The sequence below is a fragment of the Triticum aestivum genome, chromosome 3D, assembly GCF_018294505.1.
Source record: "Triticum aestivum cultivar Chinese Spring chromosome 3D, IWGSC CS RefSeq v2.1, whole genome shotgun sequence".
NCBI classification, from domain to species: Eukaryota; Viridiplantae; Streptophyta; class Magnoliopsida; order Poales; family Poaceae; genus Triticum; species Triticum aestivum.
The window spans coordinates 479275198-479297381 of NC_057802.1; the positions used below are offsets into that span (position 1 = coordinate 479275198).

General features: G+C 48.4%; 2 protein-coding genes across 2 annotated transcripts; one reads left to right on the plus strand and one right to left on the minus strand.

The window, feature by feature from the left end:
* Positions 1-4707: 4707 nt before the first annotated feature.
* Positions 4708-6452, plus strand: LOC123079822 (sialyltransferase-like protein 1). The gene has a single exon (XM_044502638.1). It carries the CDS (start codon positions 4955-4957, stop codon positions 6140-6142), a length of 1188 nt encoding a protein of 395 aa, XP_044358573.1. The 5' UTR covers positions 4708-4954; the 3' UTR covers positions 6143-6452.
* Positions 6453-14275: 7823 nt separating this feature from the next.
* LOC123079823 (probable amidase At4g34880) lies at positions 14276-16583 on the minus strand. The gene is made up of 4 exons (XM_044502639.1): positions 15713-16583; positions 15391-15627; positions 15080-15281; positions 14276-14771 (listed from the first exon to the last, which is right to left on the minus strand). Exons 1-4 carry the CDS (start codon positions 16432-16434, stop codon positions 14415-14417), a joined length of 1518 nt encoding a protein of 505 aa, XP_044358574.1. The 5' UTR covers positions 16435-16583; the 3' UTR covers positions 14276-14414.
* Between the last annotated feature and the right edge of the window lie 5601 nt (positions 16584-22184).

Genomic DNA, 22184 nt, shown 5'->3' on the forward strand with positions numbered 1-22184 from the left:
GCCGGCCCATTATGGTCCACAAAAATCTTGTGGGCCTTCACCTGGGCCGGCCCATTATGGCCCGCAAAAATCTTGTGGGCCTTTACCTGGGCCGGCCCATTATGGCCCGCAAAATCTTGTGGGCCTTTAGCTGGGCCAGCCCATTATGGTCTGCAAAATCTCGTGGGCCTTTAGCTGGGCCGACCCATTATGGTCCGCAAAATCTTGTGGGCCTTTAGTTGGGCCGGCCCATTTAAACTTTATGGGCCACTTTTGGGCCGGTCCACGTGTCAACATATCATAGGCGCATCTCGCCCATTGGATGAGTGACACCTGTGCCAACGCGGAGCTGGCACGTGTTTCCTCCAGCCAATGATGATTTTACACGTGGAAAATCCCCATTGGTCCGGGCTGTTAACGGGTTATCGGATCCAAAACCGGACCCGATAGCTTAACGGCGTTCCGTTACGGTGGATGCCACGTGTCGGTCACCCTTGACAAAAGCACTTCTGTGACGCGCGATTTATCGTCATGGAAGTGGACACTTTCGTGATGATAATTTTGGTAACGTCATGGAACACTTCTATGACAGCACAGGTATGACTATCTTGATTTTATCATAAAATTGTCATGGATGTACATGCATGACAGAAAACGTGACCTACTGTGACAAACACGTATCATCACGGAAGTGTATTTTTTTGTAGTGTCTTATCAAGGATTACGGCGTCCCTATCCGCTGTGGAGCGTAGGGTGGTTAATTCCTCAGCCGCAAGGGCCTCGGATAGTGCCTCGAGGGCTAGAGAGGCGGTCTTGTTTTCGGCGCGGAGTGTTATGTCCGGATCACTGGTTATAGTGATAACTCCGGTGGGCCCGGGTATTTTGAGCTTTATATACCCGTAATGGGGTATGGCTTGAAAGCGTGTGAATGCGTCTCGCCCCAACAGGGCGCGATACCCGCTGTTGAAAGGTGCCACATGGAAGAGTAACTCTTCGGACCTATAGTTCTCCAGCGTGCCGAATACCACGTCGAGTTTGATTTTCCTAGAGCATCTTGCTTCCCGACCGGGGATAATGCCTCGAAAGGTTGTGTTACTTTGTTCAATGCGACTCCTATCCATTTGCATTTTATTGAGCGTGTCTTCATAGATGAGGTTCAGTTCGCCGCCGCCGTCCATGAGCACTTTAGTGAGCCGAAAACCGTCCACGATTGGGTTTAGGACCAAAGCGGCTGGTGCCCGGACTGATCGGGATCTTGGTTCGTCATCGGCATTGAAAGTTATCGCCGTATCGTTCCAAGGATTTATTGCTGCTACTTGGCAGACTTCGACGAGGTTGCAGAGCGCCCTTTTACGCCGATTATTTGAAGAAAGGGTCTCAAAGACCGTAAATACTTTGAGATCGTCGTGCTCTGAAGAGTACTTCTCTGAGGTAGTGTTAGGATAGCCTCGCCGCTCTTGGCCACTTGCCGGAGTATCCAACATGCTCAGAGGCTGTGGGTTGGTTCGATATTCGGCGTCATGTGTATTTGACATGGCCTGTCGAGCCATTCCTCAAGGACAGTTCTGTGCCCCATAAAGGGCTTGATTTTTTTTGTCCACGGGATGATGATCGGGTGCCCCGCGAGGGTGCATCCTTTTTGCCCGTCCGGGAGATGGCTTAAAGGCCTGCGGTTCCCAACGGGCTGTCTGAGTTTTCCAGGCGCTTTCCATTGTGCAGTACTTCTGTACTATGTGTGCCAAGTCTGCAAAGTGCAGTACGCGATGGTGGTTGAGGGCATTAAGGATTCCCTCATCCGTACAGTTGTTGCGAAATACTGAAATCGCGTCGTAGTCGCAGCAATCTTTGATCTTGTTTCGAACAAGGAGGAATCCGGCCCAGAAGTGATGGACTGTTTCCTGAGGCTGCTGCCGCACATACATTAGGTCGCACATACCCGGAGGATCGGAATTTCTTGGGGAGTATTGCTTGTGGTGGGTGGGCGGGGTTAAATCCGGACTCTGACCCAATGTGGAGTCCGGAGTTTGAAGAATTTCCGAGGTTACCAGCCCGGGCTCCGGAGTGTCCAGTGAGTTAACAGGCTCAACGCTCAATTCTATGTTCGGAGGACAGAGAGTGTCCCCCCGAAGGTGGGTATCCGGCTCTCCGAGCTCGGAAATCCAAACATAGTTTGTTCTCAACGTAGGAGAAGAGTTATTGTCACCTTGTTCCTCCACAACCGCTACCTGATGGGTGATCGGTGGAGATTTGATTTCTCTCTGATCGGGTTTAAGCCCAATCCGATCATAGTCCGATGCGACCCCCAGGGCGGCGATGCGATCTAGGAGTTCGTTCAAAGACGATAAATCTGCCGGATCCATTTTGTCGGAGTATTCGGGGCCGAACGGAGATGATTTTTGGTGACTTGGGGGGTTGCCTTCGGCTTAACGGCCGAACGGGCGCCCATGGTGAAGCTGCCAAGCCGGAGGGTTTGCCCTGAAACTAGGGCTCCTCCAGAAGTGATACTGTCCTTGATGACAAGGCGAGCCATCAATCCTTCTGTCGACGACACAGAGGAACTCTCAATGAAAGCACCAATGTCGGTGTCAAAACCGGCAGATCTCGAGTAGGGGGTCCCGAACTGTGCATCTGAGGATCGAAGGTAACAGGAGACAGGGACACGATGTTTACCCAGGTTCGGGCCCTCTTAATGGAGGTAATACCCTACTTCCTGCTTGATTGACTTTGATGAGTATAAGGGTTACAAGAGTCGATCTACCTCGAGATCGTAATGGCTAAACCCTAGATGTCTAGCCTGTATGATTATGATTGCCCCTACGGACTAAACCCTCCGGTTTATATAGACACCGGAGGGGGCTAGGGTTGTATAAGGTCGGTTTACAGAGGAAGGAAACTACACATCGGACGCCAAGCTTGCCATCCACGCAAAGGAGAGTCCCATCCGGACACGGGGGAAGGTCTTCGATCTTGTATCTTCACGGCCCATCAGTCCAGCCCATATCACATATCCCGGACGCCCGAGGACCCCCCAGTCCAGGAATCCCTCAGCGGCCACTTTATATCACGAAAGGGAGAAGAAGTCGTTTGCTTTTAGGCATTGTTGAATCATATTGAATGGAGTGCCAAAGTGGACACAACTTGTGACCGATTTCAAGGGCGACAAGAATGGCTCAACCTTCCACCAATCAATTGGGTTGGACGATGAAGAGGACGAATTGTTGTCGAGAATGGAAGAGCCACCGTGCCAAAGGATAACCAGCAAGTCATGGAAAACAAGTGGGAAGGCAAGGGCCTCCGTGACGCCTCGACTACAAAAATGTCCTCCACATGGACGGCCATTTTTTCAGCGAGGGAGAACAAGAAATATGAGAAGTACAAGCTCATGTTGGATGCCCAAAAGGAAAGGATGTATTGGGACCGAAAGAGGGCAGAGAAGAACTGAAAATTGAGAGGGAGAAGATCGAGTTGGCGAAGTAAGAGGCGGCGATCAAATGGGAGCTCGAGAAGGCCAAGACATTGAACTTGAGAAGGAGAGGTTGCAACTCGCACGGGAAGCGAAGGATGCAAGGATCATGTTGGCAGACCCCCTCTTGGATGAGCATGCAAAGAAGTGGTTTGCGGAGAAGAAGGAGATCAACGAGCGTAGGGAGTACGAGACGGCGAGGGCGATTGCTGCTGCAGCGGAGCATGCGGCAAAGATGCAGACGGAGCACGACACATGGATGGCGTCTGGCCAGTAAGCAAGGCATCTGTCACGCTTGGACATTTATTTCATTTTGGTATGTTCGGATTGTTAAACTATGATTTGCTTTGCTTTGTTTTGAATTGTTGAATTCAGATAATTTGTATTGTATCGGTTGAATGGATTTAAGGATCTATATTTGAGGTGTGTGGACGCCCCTGACGTATAGGGTCAGATTTGTTAAATCAGGCTGCAGATGATTTTATGATATGCATATCGAAACTACTTTGCGGACGATTTCTCTTGGACGATTCAAGCACGATAGTTAATCTACTGGCTGCCGTGTGAAAGTCGTCCGCAAAACATCCTTTGTATAGCAGCGTTGTGCCAATTTCAGTATTTTTTAACAAATCTAGCCCTTTTGAGCGACTTGAGGCACATCTGGCCCTTGGGCAAAACTAATTTGGAATCTGGTCCCTGGGTCGGCGCCACATAGCATGGCGTCGAAGTTGTACATGTCGGCGCCACACTACATGACGCCGAGATGTACAAGTTCGGCGCCATACTATGTGGAGTCGAGCAAATCAGGCCCTTAGGGTTTCCGTGGGCCCATCTGAGGTCGGCTCCATGTAGCACGGCGTCGAACTTGTACACGTCGGTTCCGTGTAGTGTGGCGCCGACATGTACAACTTTGGCTTCATGCTATATGGCGCCGACCCCAGGGGCGAGATTTAGAATTAGTTTTGCCCAAGGGCCAGGCGTACCTCAAGTCGTGCAAAGGGGGCAGATTTGTGAAAAAAAATACGCCAATTTCACCGGGACAGAGGGTCAATCCATCGGGGCCAGATTTGTCAAAAAAATACGCCAATTTCACCGGGACAGAGGGTCAATCCATCGGGGACAAAAGTGCCAATTTCACCGGGACACAGGGTCAATCCACAAACAATTCCGCCCATCATCTCCCGCAGAGCCATGCCGTGCCGGGGCCTCGTGCAGTCACGTTGCGTCCCTCACACACAGCACAGAATCATTGCTCCTCCCGACGCTGCTCGAACCCAGCAAGAACAACGACACATAGGATCCCCCGTTCCCCGAACCCAAAGTCCAACCACCTACTACAAATAAATCAACCTCGCTCCTGCCCACCTCGCCGTACTCGAACCCATCCATCGCGCCGCGCCCCACTCCCCCGGCCGCCCGGACCTCCTCGGCTCGGGCTCGCACCCCCCAGATGCGCATCATCCCCCGATGCGGCCCCGGCCCACTTAGCCCCCGGCTGCTGCGGCGGCGGCCATGAAGCGGCCGCTGCGGGGGCCCTTCGCGGCGCTCCTCCTCGTCGTGCTCTGCGGCGCGGCCTCCTTCCCCTCCGCGCTCCGCCGGGCGCTGGCCCCGCCGGCCCCCGCGCTCGCCCCGCCGCCGCCGCCGCTCGATCCCGCGCGCCTCAACGCCACGCTCCTCCGCCTCGCCGCCCTCGACGGCTCCGAGCCGTCCCTGCGCCGCGACGTCGACGACCTCCTCGAGGGCCGCCTCCCGGCCTCGGGGCGCGCCCGCGCCCGCGCCTGGCGCCGCGACAGGCTCCACCCGCTCCACCTCCGCCACCACCAGTTCCCCGTCCACCGCCGCGGCCACGCAGACCGCGACCACGCCGACTCCCTGCTCCACCCGCTCCCGCGCGAGGAGCTCCTCCTCGACCCCGCCCTCCGCCGCGCGCTCCGCTCCTGGCACCGCCTCCGCCGCTACGACCCCGCCGTGCTCCGCGACCTCCCCGCCGTGCTCGCCCTCCCCGCCCGCATCCCCTCCTGCGCCGTCGTCGGCAACAGCGGCATCCTCCTCCGCCACGCCCACGGCGCCCTCATCGACTCCCACCACGCCGTCTTCCGCCTCAACAACGCCCGCATCGTCGGCTACACCGCGCACGTCGGCGCCAAGACCAACCTCTCCTTCATCAACAGCAACATACTACACCTCTGCGCGCGCCGCCCCGGCTGCTTCTGCCACCCCTACGGCAGCGGCGTCCCCGTCCTCCTCTACATCTGCCAGGCCGCGCACTTCCTCGACGTCGCCGCCTGCAACGCATCCTCCCTCGCCACCCACGACGCACCCATCTCCGTCACCGACCCTCGCCTCGACGTCCTCTGCGCGCGCATCGTCAAGTACTACTCGCTCCGCCGCTTCGTCGCCGAGACGGGCCGCGCCGTCGAGGACTGGAACGGCGCGCACGACGCGGCGCTGTTCCACTACTCGTCCGGGATGCAGGCCATCATGGTCGCGGTGGGGGTGTGCGACAGGGTGAGCGTGTTCGGCTTCGGGAAGGTGGCAGACGCCAAGCACCACTACCACAGCAACCAGAAGAACGAGCTCGACCTCCACGACTACGAGGCGGAGTACGCCTTCTACCGCGACCTCGCCGAGCGCCCGCAGGTAGTCCCCTTCCTCAAGGACACTGGCTTGGCTGTCCCGCCCGTCGTATTCTACCATTAGGCGCCAGCTTCCTAGGGTGCGGGCAACGTGCTCGACGTTATGCTTTTCTTTTTGGACCTGCTTGTTTGCTCAGTGTAAAATGTGCTCTGCGAGGTGGGTTAGTTATTTATTGTGATTAGATGATAGGTGAGTTGAGATAGAGAATTGGAGCTGCAAGTGTACATTAAGATTTAGGATCCTCCACTGGTATAACCGTATAGGAGAGGTTGCTTGTGTTTTTGGCTGCTTCACGACGACAGCTAGTGAAGTGTAATTTCAGACTGATTTGTCTTGATTATTTCTTCCGAATCAAATTTATACCTTATGTGAAGCCTTGCTGCCACTATGATTCAGCTGATATGTACTCCCTCTGTGAAGAAATATAAGACCGTTTAGATCACTTAGTGATCTAAACGGTCTTATATTTCTTTACGGAGTAGGTTGTTTCTCTTAGGTGACAGGCATGCCTCAGCCTTGCTGCTACTATGCTTCAGCTGATAAAATCTATACCTTATTTTACTGCTTGCTTATGTCTTCTTGGTATGTGATCCTTTTTACCTTATTTATCATCGAACTAGTAAGCTTAACAGGATAACAGTGTACATAATTACTTCTGTGAATGCGTTTTCTTTTCAAGAGTGGCACCACTTTGGTCCAACAAGATGAAAAATGGTTCGAATTTAGCTCGTGTGCTTAGTTTGTTGATGAGTTTGAACCATTGTCAGTCTGTTGACGAGTTTGAACCATTTCCATCTTGTTAGACCAAAGTATTCCCATGCGGTGCTATTTCCTCTTTTCTTTTTGGTACCAGGGTTTGCAGCTTGATTCCAATGGGAGATTGGGAGTCTTGCATTATAATTTCATAATTACTGGATGTTTTGCATTACACAAGTTCACAGTTTCTGTCAACGACTGCAGTTCACCTTTTGTATTGCTTTACATTTTATGTCTATGCTACGACTAGGATGTAGGAAAGGACGCTTGAATCTTGCTACATGTCGCTGAGAAATATTACCATGGGATAGTACCATTCTCTTGTTCTGCCATTAACATCGAGTCTCCCAAGGTTAAGCAGATGGCCTCATAGCTGGCCATGTGCCGACAGCAATATTCTCTTCAGCTTATTTGAAATGAATCCACCATGTTCAGCGGCTCAGGACGCTCCCAGCTCCTTGGTCTGAAATTACCCGTAATGAAGAAGTTGCGGTGTATCGGGCCGTTGTTTAATCGGTGGATCGTTGTGTGCAAAGATCCATTTGATGATATTGTTCGGTCCACCATGTTACGCGTGCACCTGCATATTTAGTGAGCCTGGTACCTTTTTGTACTGCAATCTTTTTTATTGGTTCAAAGGACGCCCCCTACATGTTATTGAGTGTACTGGATCTTATCTTGAGCCAGTAAACTAATTGACAGCTTTGGGTGCCTTTTTGGCATTTCCCCTTGTCTTTTGATGTGCTTCTTTTTGTGAAAAGAAAATCTTATCATCAGCAGCATAGTGTGATCCTGATACTAGGACTGTACTATGGCACAAACTAAGTAGGTTTTCCACCTTACTAGGCATTATTGGTACTTGCAGAATTTGAGGGGTGGAGGAGCTCAGGTCCTCTGTTTCATTTGATCAGTAGACTGTACAGAAAAAATTCATAACCAACAGTATGGAGTTCGTCATTTGCTCGTAGAATTTCCCTTTTTTATTTTTAGAAATGGTCGTAGAATTTCCGTAGGCATCATGGTTGGCAAAGTTTGTCTCTGCACGCAAAGTTCTTATCTGGTACTACAAGTTTATGCCGCCTTATTTTCTCGAAGCAAAGTCTCTGTCATCTGAGGAGCTGTTGTTACTTGTTGGTCTGTTTCTGTTATTCTTTTTGTTTTTGCGAGGTGTCTGTTTCTTTCAGTTATTCATGACCATTGTGCTTATCAGGCTCCTTCATCCTCGTCTACCCTTTCCTAATTTGTTGCAATGGTGATCACACTTGATATTGTAGTTTTATTTACAACCTGAAGCATTACAAATTCGAGGAAGACTACGTCTCTGTCCACACATGTTTTCACTGTCAGTTTATCCATTGTCTTCTGAACCTGCGTGGTTTTGGACTAGTACTGGTGATTATCTGCCGAGTTGTATGCAGTTTGATCATCGTTGATAAGCAGTGACGTGGGACTAATGCCACTTGCAGCCTAGCATAATGAGTTACCCAATCATTTAACCAGAAAGCTGCGGCTCACTTGCCTGTCAATGAACTTTTGCGGCCTCAGCCTCAGCCGCTTAATTGCAGGAGCTTTTACCTGATATAAAGCGATTTGACAGACTATACTCATGTTTAGAGCCCGTACGTTGATACTCCCACCAGTTCTTGCCTGCCGGCTTTGTTGCGCATTCCTGCTCCTGCAGGTGGTGGTTCATTTCCCCTTCATTATCTCTTCTTCTGAAGTTGCTCGTTTTACTCTTCAGCCTGGTTAGAGCAACTGTAGCAGACCCTGCAAAACGCCCCGGCCCGCAAAATAACCGTCAAATTGCGGGTCGGGGCCGAAAAATCTGCACGAGCAGACCCCGCAAAACGCCCCGGCCCGCAAAAAATTTTGCGGGGCGCGGCAAATCTTCTCCCCCAACCTCTATCTTCACGGGCTGGGAGGCCGACCCGAGCTCAACCCCCATCTGGCGCGAGATTTGGCGGGAGGGACATTTCCACGCCCCCTTTCCCGCTTCCCGCACCCTCCGCCACCATTGCCCCCCCTCCGAAGCTCCGGCCGCTCCTCCCCGGCCGTCCCTCGCCGCCATGGACAACCCGATGCTACCCCCCGTCACCGTCGAGGTCGCGCACGCCCCTTCCCCTCGGGCGGATCTCGTCGCTGGCCATGTAGGCCTCGCCGGCGTCGCCCAAGCACACGCCACGCCTGCCCGCAAGCGGCAGGGCAACGTGCTTGTGCAAGGCGGGAATCCGGCTGCCCCCGCCGCGATGGCCCGCGCTCCGGGCGGCAATGCCGCTGTGCGATCCCGGCCGGCGGCGGAGAAGGTCGGCAAGGTCGCGGGCGCAAAGCGGAGGAAGGTTCCGACTTCAAGAAACAAATCTTCTTCAACCTCTCACTCCATCCCCCCGCAAGGAGGTGCTCCGGCGATGCCGTTCAACGGTGTCGCTCCCCCCGCGAGCGAGGTATTTGACGAAATGGCCGGAAGGTATATCTCTTCGGACTTTGGTGATTCTCTTTCATTTTCGCCATTGTTTATCGATAGCTCGTGACTTCTTATCATTCGGTACAGCGGTGGTTCGAACAATGCAACAACCGAGTTCGTGAACTTGTTGGATACGAACGCGGTTGACATTGATCAAGCCCCCTTCGAACCCTTCGACTACAATGAAACAAAGTGCGGCGTGGACGACCATGGTTGTGCGGACGACTTGGCTGAGATCGAAGTGAAAGCGTTTGAGAATTCACAAGCAAAAGTTGGGAAAAGCCAAAGATCGAAGAACTACACCATCTTAGAAGATCAAGCTTTGATCAAAGCATGGAGTGCGGTGTCTCTTGATGCATGCATGGGTACTAATCAAACCGCTAAGAGATATTGGCAAAGGATCGAAGATCAATACTTCCGCATTATGAAAAACTACCCCAACAAGACTACCCGCACATTTCGGTCGCTTCAAGGTCGTTGGGAGAACATCAAGCCTATGTGTAGCCGTTGGGCAGCTTGCTTGGAGCAAGTACGCAATGCACCTCCAAGTGGCACCGTGGAGTCCGACTATGTGAGTTTGCTTTGCCTTTATTCAAGTTGTGCATCATCATTATGTATCATGAAAAATGATTGCAACATCTTGTTCGCATTGTGTAGGACAAGATTGCCCAACATAGATACAAAGACATGGAAGCTTCGGAAGGCAGATTCTTCAAATTAGAGCATTGTTGGGAGTTGCTCCAAAAGTGAGACAAGTGAAAGTTGATCGACAAAGAGTCCCCACCAAAGAGAGGCTCGCTTACAAACATGGATGAAGATGAAGATGATGATGGCCCAAGAAATTTGAACAAGCCCGATGGCGACAAGAAGACTAGAGAGAAGATAAAGAGAGAGTAAGAAGCATCGAGCTTGAGGGAGAAGATTGATGCCATGGTGCAATCAAACGAGTTAATGTTGTTGAAGTCGTTGGAGATCAAGAAAGAGTTGCCCGAAAAGAAGGCAAAAGAGAAGCAAGAAAAATGGCAAATGCTCAAAGAAGAGGGGCTGCGCAGAGCTGCCATTGAGGAGAGAAAAGTACGCGCCTCTGAAAACAAATCGCTGTCATTGTTGCTCGCCGAAGAGAACAAGATCATGTCAATGAACCGCAATGACATGGACGACGTCACCAAAGCATGACATGATATGGCAAGGAGAGACATCTTGAAGAGGAGAATGGTCGCCTCGGCCGGTCCGTCTGCCAGTTCCGGTGATGTTTTCTCTGCTCCATACGGTGGCAATGTGGATGATTTCGGTGCGGGAGTTGGAACAAGCGACGGAGGTGGCTACGGTGGCGCCGATGAACTTCAAGATGGACTCCATGGCGCCGAGTGAAGATTGACCCTCAAGATGATGCCGGACATGGGCGCATACCTTTGCATGCCCTTTTTTGCGTAATGAACTTCGCTTTTATTCGCGCGCAAACTGTTTATGTCATTTGAATTTGAACTTGTTTGTGAAGCCTATGACAAATTTCAGATTTGCAGTTTTGCTGTTTGCGGGTCGTTGCGCTGTTGCCCGAGCAAAACCCGCATAGCCGACCCGTAAAAAAGTATATTCGCGCGGAATATGCTTTTTTACGGGTCCGTTTGAGGGGTCTGCATCTGTGCTAGCCCTCGCCGGCCCGCAAAAGCGGTTTTGCGCGAATTGCAAACGCGTTTTGCGGGCCGGCGTTTTGCGGGTCTGCTAGAGTTGCTCTTAGAGACACCCATGCCATGGCACGTACTTATAAAATAAGGTGGAACACAGTTTGGCTAAGTTATACGGTTAATTAATTCACCCTGATTCTTTGGTTTATCAATTGCGGGCCATGGACAAAGGACACATCTACTGTTACATGCAAGGCGAATTGAGACAAGGTCTATAGACTAGACGAACTTAGTAAGCTATAAATATGTGCGCGTACTCTTAGGTCGTCAATTTGACCAACCTAATATAAGTCATATATTATAAAAAATATACCAACATAAACTACAGAGTTTCTACTTTCAAAAGGTATAGTTTTTGTGTTATATAGTTCATATTAGGGTGATAAAATTGGCAACCTAGGTATGCGCGTAGGACTTGTAAACTGAAACGGAGGTAGTACATTCTGAAAATTCAATAAGTTTCAGCCATTATTGGACTTGAATTTTAGCTTTTGCAGGTATGGAGTAGCCATTATATTGGACCTAAATTTTGAACCAGGTAGATGGAGACCGGAGATCGTTGGAGGGAGGCATCGGACGGGATTGTGCATGAAATATGACGATTTAGGATAGCTCCCTTGCTTCTAGGTTTATATATTTGCATGGGCCCACTTGTCAGGGTTGGAACAAGCAAAACGTTGGAACCATCCCTTAAAAAGAAAACTCAAATACTTATAAGTTCTTTCAGATCACTCGGACATATTTATCTCAACTCATAATGGAGCAGTTGGTAGGATTGCGTTCAGGTTTTTTTTTTCGTCCCATCACTTTCGTCCAGTTTTTTTAGATTGAACTTTTTCGTCCCCTTCCCCCCACCCCACCCACGCACACAGGCTAATAAAATACTCCGCAAAAAATCTGAACGGATCAAAACTTTTCATACTGGCGCAAGTTATTTAGTAATATTTTTATGTGAAAGAATCAATCATGACCAATCTCTAAAATCAAATCTAAGTTAATTAACCTTACCTTAAATCATCCAATCACATTAATTAGGAAACAAATAACCTCCGGGCGAAGCCCGCGTCGTGGCGGCAGCGGCGGGGTCTCCATCTCGCGCGCGCTCGCGGCCCGGCGGAGCATCCCTCGCTTCGGCTGGTGGCGGATCCCCTGCTCCGTCCGGCGGCGGATCCCCTGCTCCGGCTGCTGGTTGCCTCGCGCGGCGGCGGCCTCTCGCTGCTCCGGTGATGCTCCTCCTCCGGCCTGGCGGCGACTTCGCCGGCCGAGTCCTTCCCCCATCCGCTGTCACCGGCCGCTTCCTGGTGTAGCGTGGCCTCTCCCCAAGATCGACCTCCTACAGTGCCACCCCCTGCCCCGACCTTCGGCTGCTGTTGACCCTCTCGACTGCTCCTCCCAGTGGCCCGGCCATGCCTCCTCCTATCGGCTGGTTGTGGATTCCGGGTTTCCCCTGCCCAGATCTGGCGATGGATGGTGGGGGATCGAGTGCCTGAAGCAAGGTTGGCGATGGCGGCTGTCCTAGGTGGTGGCGATTCCAGCGGCTCATGTTGAAGGGTCCATCTCTCCTTCCTGCGATGTTGGTTCAAGCAAGTGTTTTGGTTTCCTCGTCTTCGAATCCTGAGCTGGCGACATTTGGGATTGTCCAGTCAAAGACCAAGGCGAAATCCTTGCTCAGCTTGCTGTTGCTGGCAGCGGCGACACATGCGGGTGCCGTGTCCTTCTTGAAGGCGCTGCCATGTCTTTTGTCTGTGTTCCACTTCGCGCACCGGGGGAAACCCCTAGTCTGGTTCACCAGATTGGACAGCGGCGGCGTCCCGATGTCGTATCCTTCATGAAGGCGCGATCTTGGTTGCTCGTGGTGTCTCCGGTGTTGGAATTGAAGATGGTGGACGCCAAGCTTGGTTTTGGGCTGCTTCTCAGGGCATGGGCATCCAGGGCGCAATGTACGACATCGTCGGTGCCTCATCCATGGCTTCTTCCTCCTGCCCAGCCGAATCCTGCTTCCCACTTGTCAACTCCTCTAGGCGCTTAAGGTGGGGGTACGTTGATTTGGTCTGTCCTGGAGTGGTGGTCGTGCGACGGTGATGCCTTGCGATGGTTGTGACGTGGTCTAGGTGCTCTGGGTCTCGTCTCCTCGCCTTCCTTGGCTGGAGTTTGAGCTAGGCGAGTGTATGCTGTGTTGTATTCTTTCCCACTTCCCCCTCTCTTATCTATGTTACTCTTGTTCTCTCCTACCTATCAATGAAATGATACGCAAGCTTTGCGTATTCGCGAAAAAGGAAACAAATAACAAATTAAAAAAAAATTAATGTGTAAACCATAGCAAAAAAATCTCATTATTAGAACATTTTATGTATCTACTTAATTTGTAATGGAATATTATCTCATTATTAAAGCATCTATGTACCTACTTAATTTGATTATCCAATGGCAGCAACAAGAAAAAAGCGGACGGCTCATCTCACTTATGTCGTCCTGCCCAACCGCTCGAATAGTCCGAGCGCCGCCGCCACCATGTAGCCTCGTAATCTGCAGGCTTAAGACAGAGCATGGGATGGACTCACACTATTATGTATAGTTTGCTTCTACACCACCCACCATGCTTTTTCTTTTGAAGCCCAGAACCGTAGAACAATTGTTCTATGGTATTTTCATACAGTAAATAAATAAAGTACATATGTACAAATGAAGCAAAATACAAGAAAGGTTTATCCAATACCAGCCCTAGGTAACATAGAAATTGGAGTAAGAGATGATAATAAAGTTGGTACTGTGGACAAAGAATGAATGACTGATGCTGCGGATGTCGTTATATACGTAACGTAGTGTCCTCGCCATAGTTTAGAAGCCCTGATGTAGGATGTACTGCTTTCTGTTTCTTTGTAGAAGACTTGCAGTCACCACGTGGTAAAAGCAATCTCAAACAGAAAAAAAAGGTAGAAGACTTGCAGTCTTGTATGCAGAAACTCAGAAACTTTAATAAGCAGGCATAGTTGGCTGGGGTAGAGTTCCCCTTGAGCTGATTTTGGATCTGGTTGTCTTATCAATTTCAGATGAAATGAAATTGGGGGGCTGATGCTCCTTTTATCGAAATTATTTAAAAAAACAAAAAAACAAATCGGTGCTGGTGCGACAAGTCCAACGTGCGCCTCTTCTTGGGCGTTCCATGTGATCTTTAAAACAATTGCTTTCTTGTCCTAGTGAAGCGTAAGGGGGAGATGGGCGTGCTTTCTTTTGCGGCAACGTTGGCTAAGGTGCCTGTTGTTTCACCTTTAGTAAGGCCACATTGCTAGTTTATTCAGAGTTATTACTACTTCCTGACCCAATAAGTAATACTTGCAGGGTTTATTCTTTGACATGTAACGAGAAAAGTGTAAGTGGAGCCGTTTTTTTTAGCCGTTGTGTTACATTGTTGCTACACAAGAGTTATAATCAGCTAGGGCTTGAACATGGGTGGCCTCCTCACTTTGGTAGCCTGCTCGAAAGAATAGGCCATCTCGATCAACCTCGGCTCATACCCCTGCAGCCCCCCGAAGCATATCCCGAAGGGGAACCCCTTCTCGTCGTACCCCGCCGGCACAACGATGCCAGGGTGGCCGTTGATGGCGAGAAGGCTAGAAATATCGCTGTTAGGCGCCACGACCGCGTCCAATTGGCGCTCCATCATTAGCTTCTCTAGCCCATTCGCGTTCAGCTCCTTCAGGCGGCGGATCGCGCCTCTCTCTACAGGCCCAATGCCGTTTGTGCTTTGGGCAGCGATAAGATCAGGCTGCCCGAAATCTTTTAGCCTCTCCTGCACCAACATGTAAATAAATTTTGTAAGAGTCTACATAAAGAATAAGTTCCATTAACTGCCGTGTCGATTCTACCTATGTTTCAGGTGTTTTATTGCCTCATGATCTATGCAGCAGGAATCTATAAGAAAAATTGAGAATTTCTTTTGACAGACCTAGATCTATATTGTTTGAATAACAAGAAGTGAACCACCTGCCATTGGACATTTGGACACAACCAGGGCAAATCATCTGACCCATGGTAAAGTGTGGCAAATAATCTAATCCCCCGAAATATGGATTCAGTTGGTTTTTTTGGTGCACTTACCTCCACAGGATGCTTGTTGTTGAAAGCTATGATGTCTGCTAGCGAATGGACCGGGGAGTAGACCAAGTCTGCCAAATACGCGTTTATGCTCAGTTTGAACTCTGCCTGCATCGCAATCCCCTCCTTGGAATAAATCTCAACGAATAGAGCGGTCAAATTGGCAGCGACGTCCAGCTTCTCGATCACCACTGCTCCAAGTTTCCTTTTGAAAAATAAAATCAAGAATCAACTCATATATTTATAGTATTCAAATTGTTAGCTGCCTGTCATATTCATCCATGGACAGTGAGATGTAAACTGTCACTACGAACCTCATTGTGGCGAGGTGCTGCTTGTACGTATTCAACTGCGTCTGGTCATATCCTTGGAAGAAGCCATTGGGGACGCCGATCCTCTTGCCTTTTAGCCCGTTTTTCTTTAGGAACTGCGTGTACCCGCCGTGCGGGATGTACTTGGATGCCGCTCCGGTGGCCGCGGCGTCTTGCGCGTCGTAGCCGACGATGGCATCCAGCACGTGCACCGCGTCCGACACCGTCCGGCACATCGGTCTGCATTTTATTTCCATCGAGCGGCACCAAGATTTTCAGGTTAAATGAATATGAAACAACAGCAAGAAGAAGAAGGAAGGGTTACCCGACGGTGTCCTGCAACGGGGTGATGGGGACGACGCCGGCCCGGCTGGTCAACCCCAACGTCGGCTTGATGCCGACAACCGAGTTGAACGACGACGGGCAAAGTATGGAGCCGTCGGTCTCGGTGCCGAGCGTCACGGCCGCCATGTTCGCCGCCACGGCCACGCCGGACCCGGCGCTCGACCCGCACGGGGTAGACGACAGCACGTACGGGTTCCGCGCCTGGCCGCCGCGGGCGCTCCACCCGGCTTCGACTGGGCGGAAATTGGCCCACTCGGACAGGCTGGCCTTGCCGAGCACCACGGCGCCCGCACGCCGGAGCCGAGCCGCCACGCCGGCGTCACGCTTCACCACAGAGCCGAGGAGAGCCAGCGACCCCGCCGTGGTGTTGAGCGCGTCACGGGTCGCGATGTTGTCCTTGAGCAGGACGGGGACGCCGCGCAGCGAGCCGGTGGCCGTGCCGCGGCGGCGCTCGGCGTCGGCATGCTTGGCCTGCCGGAGCGCGTCCGGGTTCACCTCGATGACGGCGTGCAGCAGCGGGTTGAGGCGGCCGATCTGATCCAGGTAGAACCGGACGAGCGCCGTGGAGGTCAGAGTCCCGTTGCTGAACCCTAGCTGGATGGCTTCGACGGTGGCCTCGTGGAACTCGAAGCTGTGCGCGGCACCGGCGCCGGCCACGAGAGCCAGGACGGCAGCGACAGCTTGCAGCTGCAGCGACGCCATGATGTTAGTTTAGCTTAGCTAAACGGTGGCGGTGACAGTGGCACCGGGGTTGGTGTGGCTTGACTTGTCTGCTCTTTGCTCTCTACTGTTTGGTCTCTTGCACGCCCGTGCTCGTGTACTTTCATGGCAGTGGCCTTTAGCCTTTTCAGATGCCTCATGATTGTGTCTAATTTACCACTCACTTTTTTTTCTCTCGCTGTCTAGGAGCATCTACAACCACGAGTTGGCGAATCTAGAAATAAATAGAGGGGGGGCTGGGCTGCCAGTGTCATGCAAATATGCGTTGGACTGGGCTGGAAGTGGTTGGGCTGGGCCTTGACATTAGTACTAAAAACTATATTTTACAGTTTTGGAGAGGGGGCTTGAGCCTGTTAAAGCTCCCTAGTAAGTAGGAAAGAGTAGGTTGTCTGTTTGTTTGACCTTTGTATTGAGTCCTCCTATTGGATGCCCATTGGCATCAAATAGTCCAGCTCACGCCTGCAAGTGAGCGGAAAATGGCTCGGCCCACTCTAGCGAGCTCACTTGAGCGGGGGTTTTTCATATATTTTTTTCCATCCCCTAAAAAAATATTTTTCCCCGAAAAACTGCTTGCTGGGTTCTTTTCTCTTTGATTTTTTCCTCATCATTTTTTCTGAAAATATGTTTGATGTGTGTTTAAGAAAAATTTAGTGTGTGTTAAGAAAATGTTCAGTGTATATTAAAAATAGCTCACCATACATTTAAAAGAATTTTAGTTTGTAGTTTAAAAATATTCATTGTATGGTAAAAAAAAGTTCCTTGTTATAAAAATATTAAAAAATTATAAAAATGTTCCGTGAGTACTTGAAGAAAAATCATTGAATATTGAAAAAACTTTATAGTATAGCTTAAAATGGAGAGGTGCAAAAAAACCATGAGAAACAACAAACTAGAAAAAAAGAGAAAGAAATAAAACCCAGAAAGGAAAAAGCAAGACAACAAAACAAACACACAATAGAAAAATAGCTGCAGTGGCGCACGTGATGAAGCGTAAATTGGGCCGGCCCAACTTGCTTGGCTGCACGCTTGGCTGCAGGATGAAACGATTCAACTGTCACATTTTATTGCTAGTTGAACTCATTCCTTATTGTCACAATATAAAGCTTACCATGTTCCTAGCATGACTAGGAGTTGCTCGAAGGCATGTTCTGACCCTTCATCACGATTCAACTGTCACATGTTATCGCTAGTTGAACACATTCCTTTGCATGACCTGACATTGTCACAGTATAAAGCTCACCATGTTAGTAGCATGATTAGGAGTTGCTTGAAGCCATGTTGCGACCCTTCATCATGCATGGGTGATGAATTGGAAGTGGTAGTGATCATGTCCTCATCTGTGAGAGTTCAGTGTGTGAACTATTTTTGTAAAGGTAGCGATGAGAGGTCATGTAGGAGTACATGGAGAGCTTTCTCATTGATACCGCTCATAGGAACTGAGTTCTGTGATTGTATCTACCACACATTGGGCTCCAGTAACATGACCCCTCTCGACTTATTAAGTCACCCGGTCTCTGTCCAGGAGTTGGAAGTAGTTTATGGTGTTTGATAGACATGTGTTGTGGCTTACCAAGCGGATACCGTCTGATGAGACGAGCTTGGGTCATAGCATGTGGCACGGTGTAGCAAGCGAAGTACCATCTGCTATCTCTTGAGCATGCGTTGGTTTTCCCTTGAAGAGGAAAGGGTGATGCAGCAAAGTAGCGTAAGTATTTCCCTCAGTTTTTGAGAACCAAGGTATCAATCCAGTAGGAGGCTACACGCAAGTCCCTCGTACCTACACAAACAAATAAGAACCTTGCAACCAACGCGATAAAGGGGTTGTCAATCCCTTCACGACCACTTGCAAAAGTGAGATCTGATAGAGATGATAAGATAATATTTTTGGTATTTTTATGATAAAGATTGAAAGTAAAGATTGCAAAGTAAAAATAGATTGGAAACATATATGATGGAAAATAGACCCGGGGGCCATAGGTTTCACTAGTGGCTTCTCTCAAGATAGCATAAGTATTACGGTGGGTGAACAAATTACCGTCGAGCAATTGATAGAAAAGTGCATAGTTATGAGAATATCTAGGCATGATCATGTATATAGGCATCACGTCCGCGACAAGTAGACCGACTCCTGCCTGCATCTACTACTATTACTCCACACATTGACCGCTATCCAGCATGCATCTAGAGTATTAAGTTCATAAGAACAGAGTAACGCATTAAGCAAGATGACATTATGTAGAGGGATAAACTCAAGCAATATGATATAAACCCCATCCTTTATCCTCGATGGCAACAATACAATACGTGTCGTTTCCCCTTCTGTCACTGGGATCGAGCACCGCATGATTGAACCCAAAGCTAAGCACTTCTCCCATTGCAAGAAAGATCAATCTAGTAGGCCAAACCAAACTGATAATTCGAAGAGACTTGCAAAGATAACCAATCATACATAAAAGAATTCAGAGGAGATTCAAATATTGTTCATAGATAATCTTGATCATAAACCCACAATTCATCGGATCTCGACAAACACACCGCAAAAAGAGTTACATCGAATAGATCTCCAAGAAGATCGAGGAGAACTTTGTATTGAGATCCAAAGAGAGAGAAGAAGCCATCTAGCTAATAACTATGGACTCGAAGGTCTGAGATAAACTACTCACACATCATCGGAGAGGCTATGGTGTTGATGTAGAAGCCCTCCGTGATCGATTCCCCCTCCGGTGGAGCGCCGGAAAAGGCCCCAAGATGGGATCTCATGGGTACAGAAGGTTGCGGCGGTGGAAATAGGGTTTCGTGGTGCTCTCGGATGTTTTCGGGGTATATGGATATATATAGGAGGAAGAAGTAGGGTGGGGCGCGCGCCCAGGGGGCATGCGCGCCTCCCTGCCTCGTGGCCTCCTCGTTCATTTCTTGACGCCCACTCCAAGTCCTCTAGATCACGTTTGTTCCAAAAATAACTCTCCCGAAGGTTTCATTCCGTTTGGACTCCGTTTGATATTCCTTTTCTGCGAAACACTAAAATAGGCAAAAAAACAGCAATTTGCACTGGGCCTTGGGTTAGTAGGTTAGTCCCAAAAATAATATAAAAGTGTATAATAAAGCCCATTAAGTATCCAAAACAGAATATATAATAGCATGGAACAATCAAAAAATTATAGATACGTTGGAGACGTATCAAGCATCCCCAAGCTTAATTCATGCTCGTCCTTGAGTAGGTAAATGATAAAAACAGAATTTTTGATGTGGAATGCTATCTAGCATATTTCTAAATGTATTTTTTCTTTATTGTGGCATGAATTTTCAGATCCGAAAGATTCAAGATAAAAGTTTAATATTGACATAAAAATAATAATACTTCAAGCATACTAACAAAGCAATCATGTCTTCTCAAAATAACATGGCCAAAGAAAGTTATCCCTACAAAATCATATAGTCTGGCTATGCTCTATCTTCATCACACAAAGTATTTAATCATGCACAACCCCGATGACAAGCCAAACAATTGTTTCATACTTTTGATGTTCTCGAACTTTTTCAATCTTCACGCAATACATGAGCGTGAGCCATGGATATAGCACTATATGTGGAATAGAATGGTGGTTGTGGAGAAGACAAAAAGGAGAAGATAGTCTCACATCAACTAGGCATATAAATAGGCTATGGAGATGCCCATTAATAGATATCAATGCGAGTGAGTAGGGATTGCCATGCAACGGATGCACTAGAGCTATAAGTGTATGAAAGCTCAACAAAAGAAACTAAGTGGGTGTGCATCCAACTCGCTTGCTCACGAAGACCTAGGGCATTCTGAGGAAGCCCATCATTGGAATATACAAGCCAAGTTCTATAATGTAAAATTCCCACTAGTATATGAAAGTGACAACATAGGAGACTCTCTATCATGAAGATCATGGTGCTACTTTGAAGCACAAGTGTGGTAAAAGGATAGTAACATCGTCCCTTCTCTCTTTTTCTCTCATTTTTTGGGCCTTCTTCTCTTTTTTATGGCCTCTTTTCCTTTTTTTCGTCCGGAGTCTCATCCCGACTTGTGGGGGAATCATAGTCTCCATCATCCTTTCCTCACTTGGGACAATGCTCTAATAATGATGATCATCACACTTTTATGTACTTACAACTCAAAAATTACAACTCAATACTTAGAACAAAATATGACTCTATGTGAATGCCTCCGGCAGGGTACCGGGATATGCAATGAATCAAGAGTGACATGTATAAAAGAATTATGAATGGTGGCTTTGCCACGAATACGATGTCAACTACATGATCATGCAAAGCAATATGATAATGATGAAGCGTGTCATAATAAATGGAACGATGGTGAGTTGCATGGCAATATATCTCGGAATGGCTATGGAAATGCCATAATAGGTAGATATGGTGGCTGTTTTGAGGAAGGTATATGGTGGGTGTATGATACCGGCGAAAGGTGCGCGGTATTAGAGAGGCTAGCAACGGTGGAAGGATGAGAGTGCGTATAATCCATGGACTCAACATTAGTCATAAAGAACTCACATACTTATTGCAAAAATCTATTAGTTATTGAAACGAAGTACTACGCGCATGCTCCTAGGGGGATAGATTGGTAGGAAAAGACCATCGCTCGTCCCCGACCGCCACTCATAAGGAAGACAATCAATAAATAAATCATGCTCCGACTTCATCACATAACGGTTCACCATACGTGCATGCTACAGGAATCACAAACTTTAGAACAAGTATTTCTCAAATTCACAACTACTCAACTAGCATGACTCTAATATCACCATCTTCATATCTCAAAACAATCATAAAGAATCAAACTTCTCTTAGTATTCAATGCATTTATATGAAAGTTTTTATTATATCCATCTTGGATGCCTATCACTTTAGGACTAAAATTTTAACCAAAGCAAATTACCATGCTGTTCTAAAGGACTCTCAAAATAATATAAGTGAAGCATGAGAGATCAATAATTTCTATGAAATATAACCACCACCGTGCTCTAAAAGATATAAGTGAAGCACAAAGAGTATTCTAATAAATTCCGAATCATGTGTGTCTTTCCCAAAAGGTGTGTACATCAAGGATGATTGTGGTGAACTAAAAAGCAAAGACTCAAATCATACAAGACGCTCCAAGCAAAACACATATCATGTGGTGAATAAAAATATAGCTCCAAGTAAAGTTACTGATGGACGAAGACTAAAGAGGGGATGCCTTCCGGGGCATCCCCAAGCTTAGGCTTTTGGTTGTCCTTAGATTTTACGCTGGGGTGCCTTGGGCATCCCAAGCTTAGGCTCTTGACACTCCTTGTTCCATAATCCATCAAATCGTTACCCAAAAACTTGAAAACTTCACAACACAAAACTCAACAGAAAATCTCATGAGCTCCGTTAGCGAAAGAAAACAAAACGCCACTTCAAGGTACTGTAATGAACTCATTATTTATTTATATTGGTGTTAAACCTACTGTATTCCAACTTCTCTATGGTTCATAACCTCCGATACTAGCCATGGATTCATCAAAATAAGCAAACAACACACGAAAAACAGAATCTGTCAAAAACAGAACAGTCTGTAGTAATCTGGATCTAACGCAAACTTCTGTAACTCAGAAAAATCTACCAAAATAGGACGGCCTAGATAATTTTTTTATTGAACTACTGCAATTGGAATCAATATTTTATCATGTTCTGGTGACTTTTAATAATTGTTTTTGTGAGCAGAA

Excerpts from the sequence above, each read along its gene's own strand:
- LOC123079823 (XM_044502639.1), bottom strand. The coding sequence starts at position 16,434 with ATGGCGTCGCTGCAGCTGCAAGCTGTCGCTGCCGTCCTGGCTCTCGTG. Across the intron at positions 15,628-15,712 it reads CCGTTGCAGGACACCGTCGG|ACCGATGTGCCGGACGGTGT; the intron begins GTAACCCTTCCT and ends AATAAAATGCAG. Across the intron at positions 14,772-15,079 it reads ACAACAAGCATCCTGTGGAG|GAGAGGCTAAAAGATTTCGG; the intron begins GTAAGTGCACCA and ends ATGTTGGTGCAG.
- LOC123079822 (XM_044502638.1), top strand. The coding sequence starts at position 4,955 with ATGAAGCGGCCGCTGCGGGGGCCCTTCGCGGCGCTCCTCCTCGTCGTG.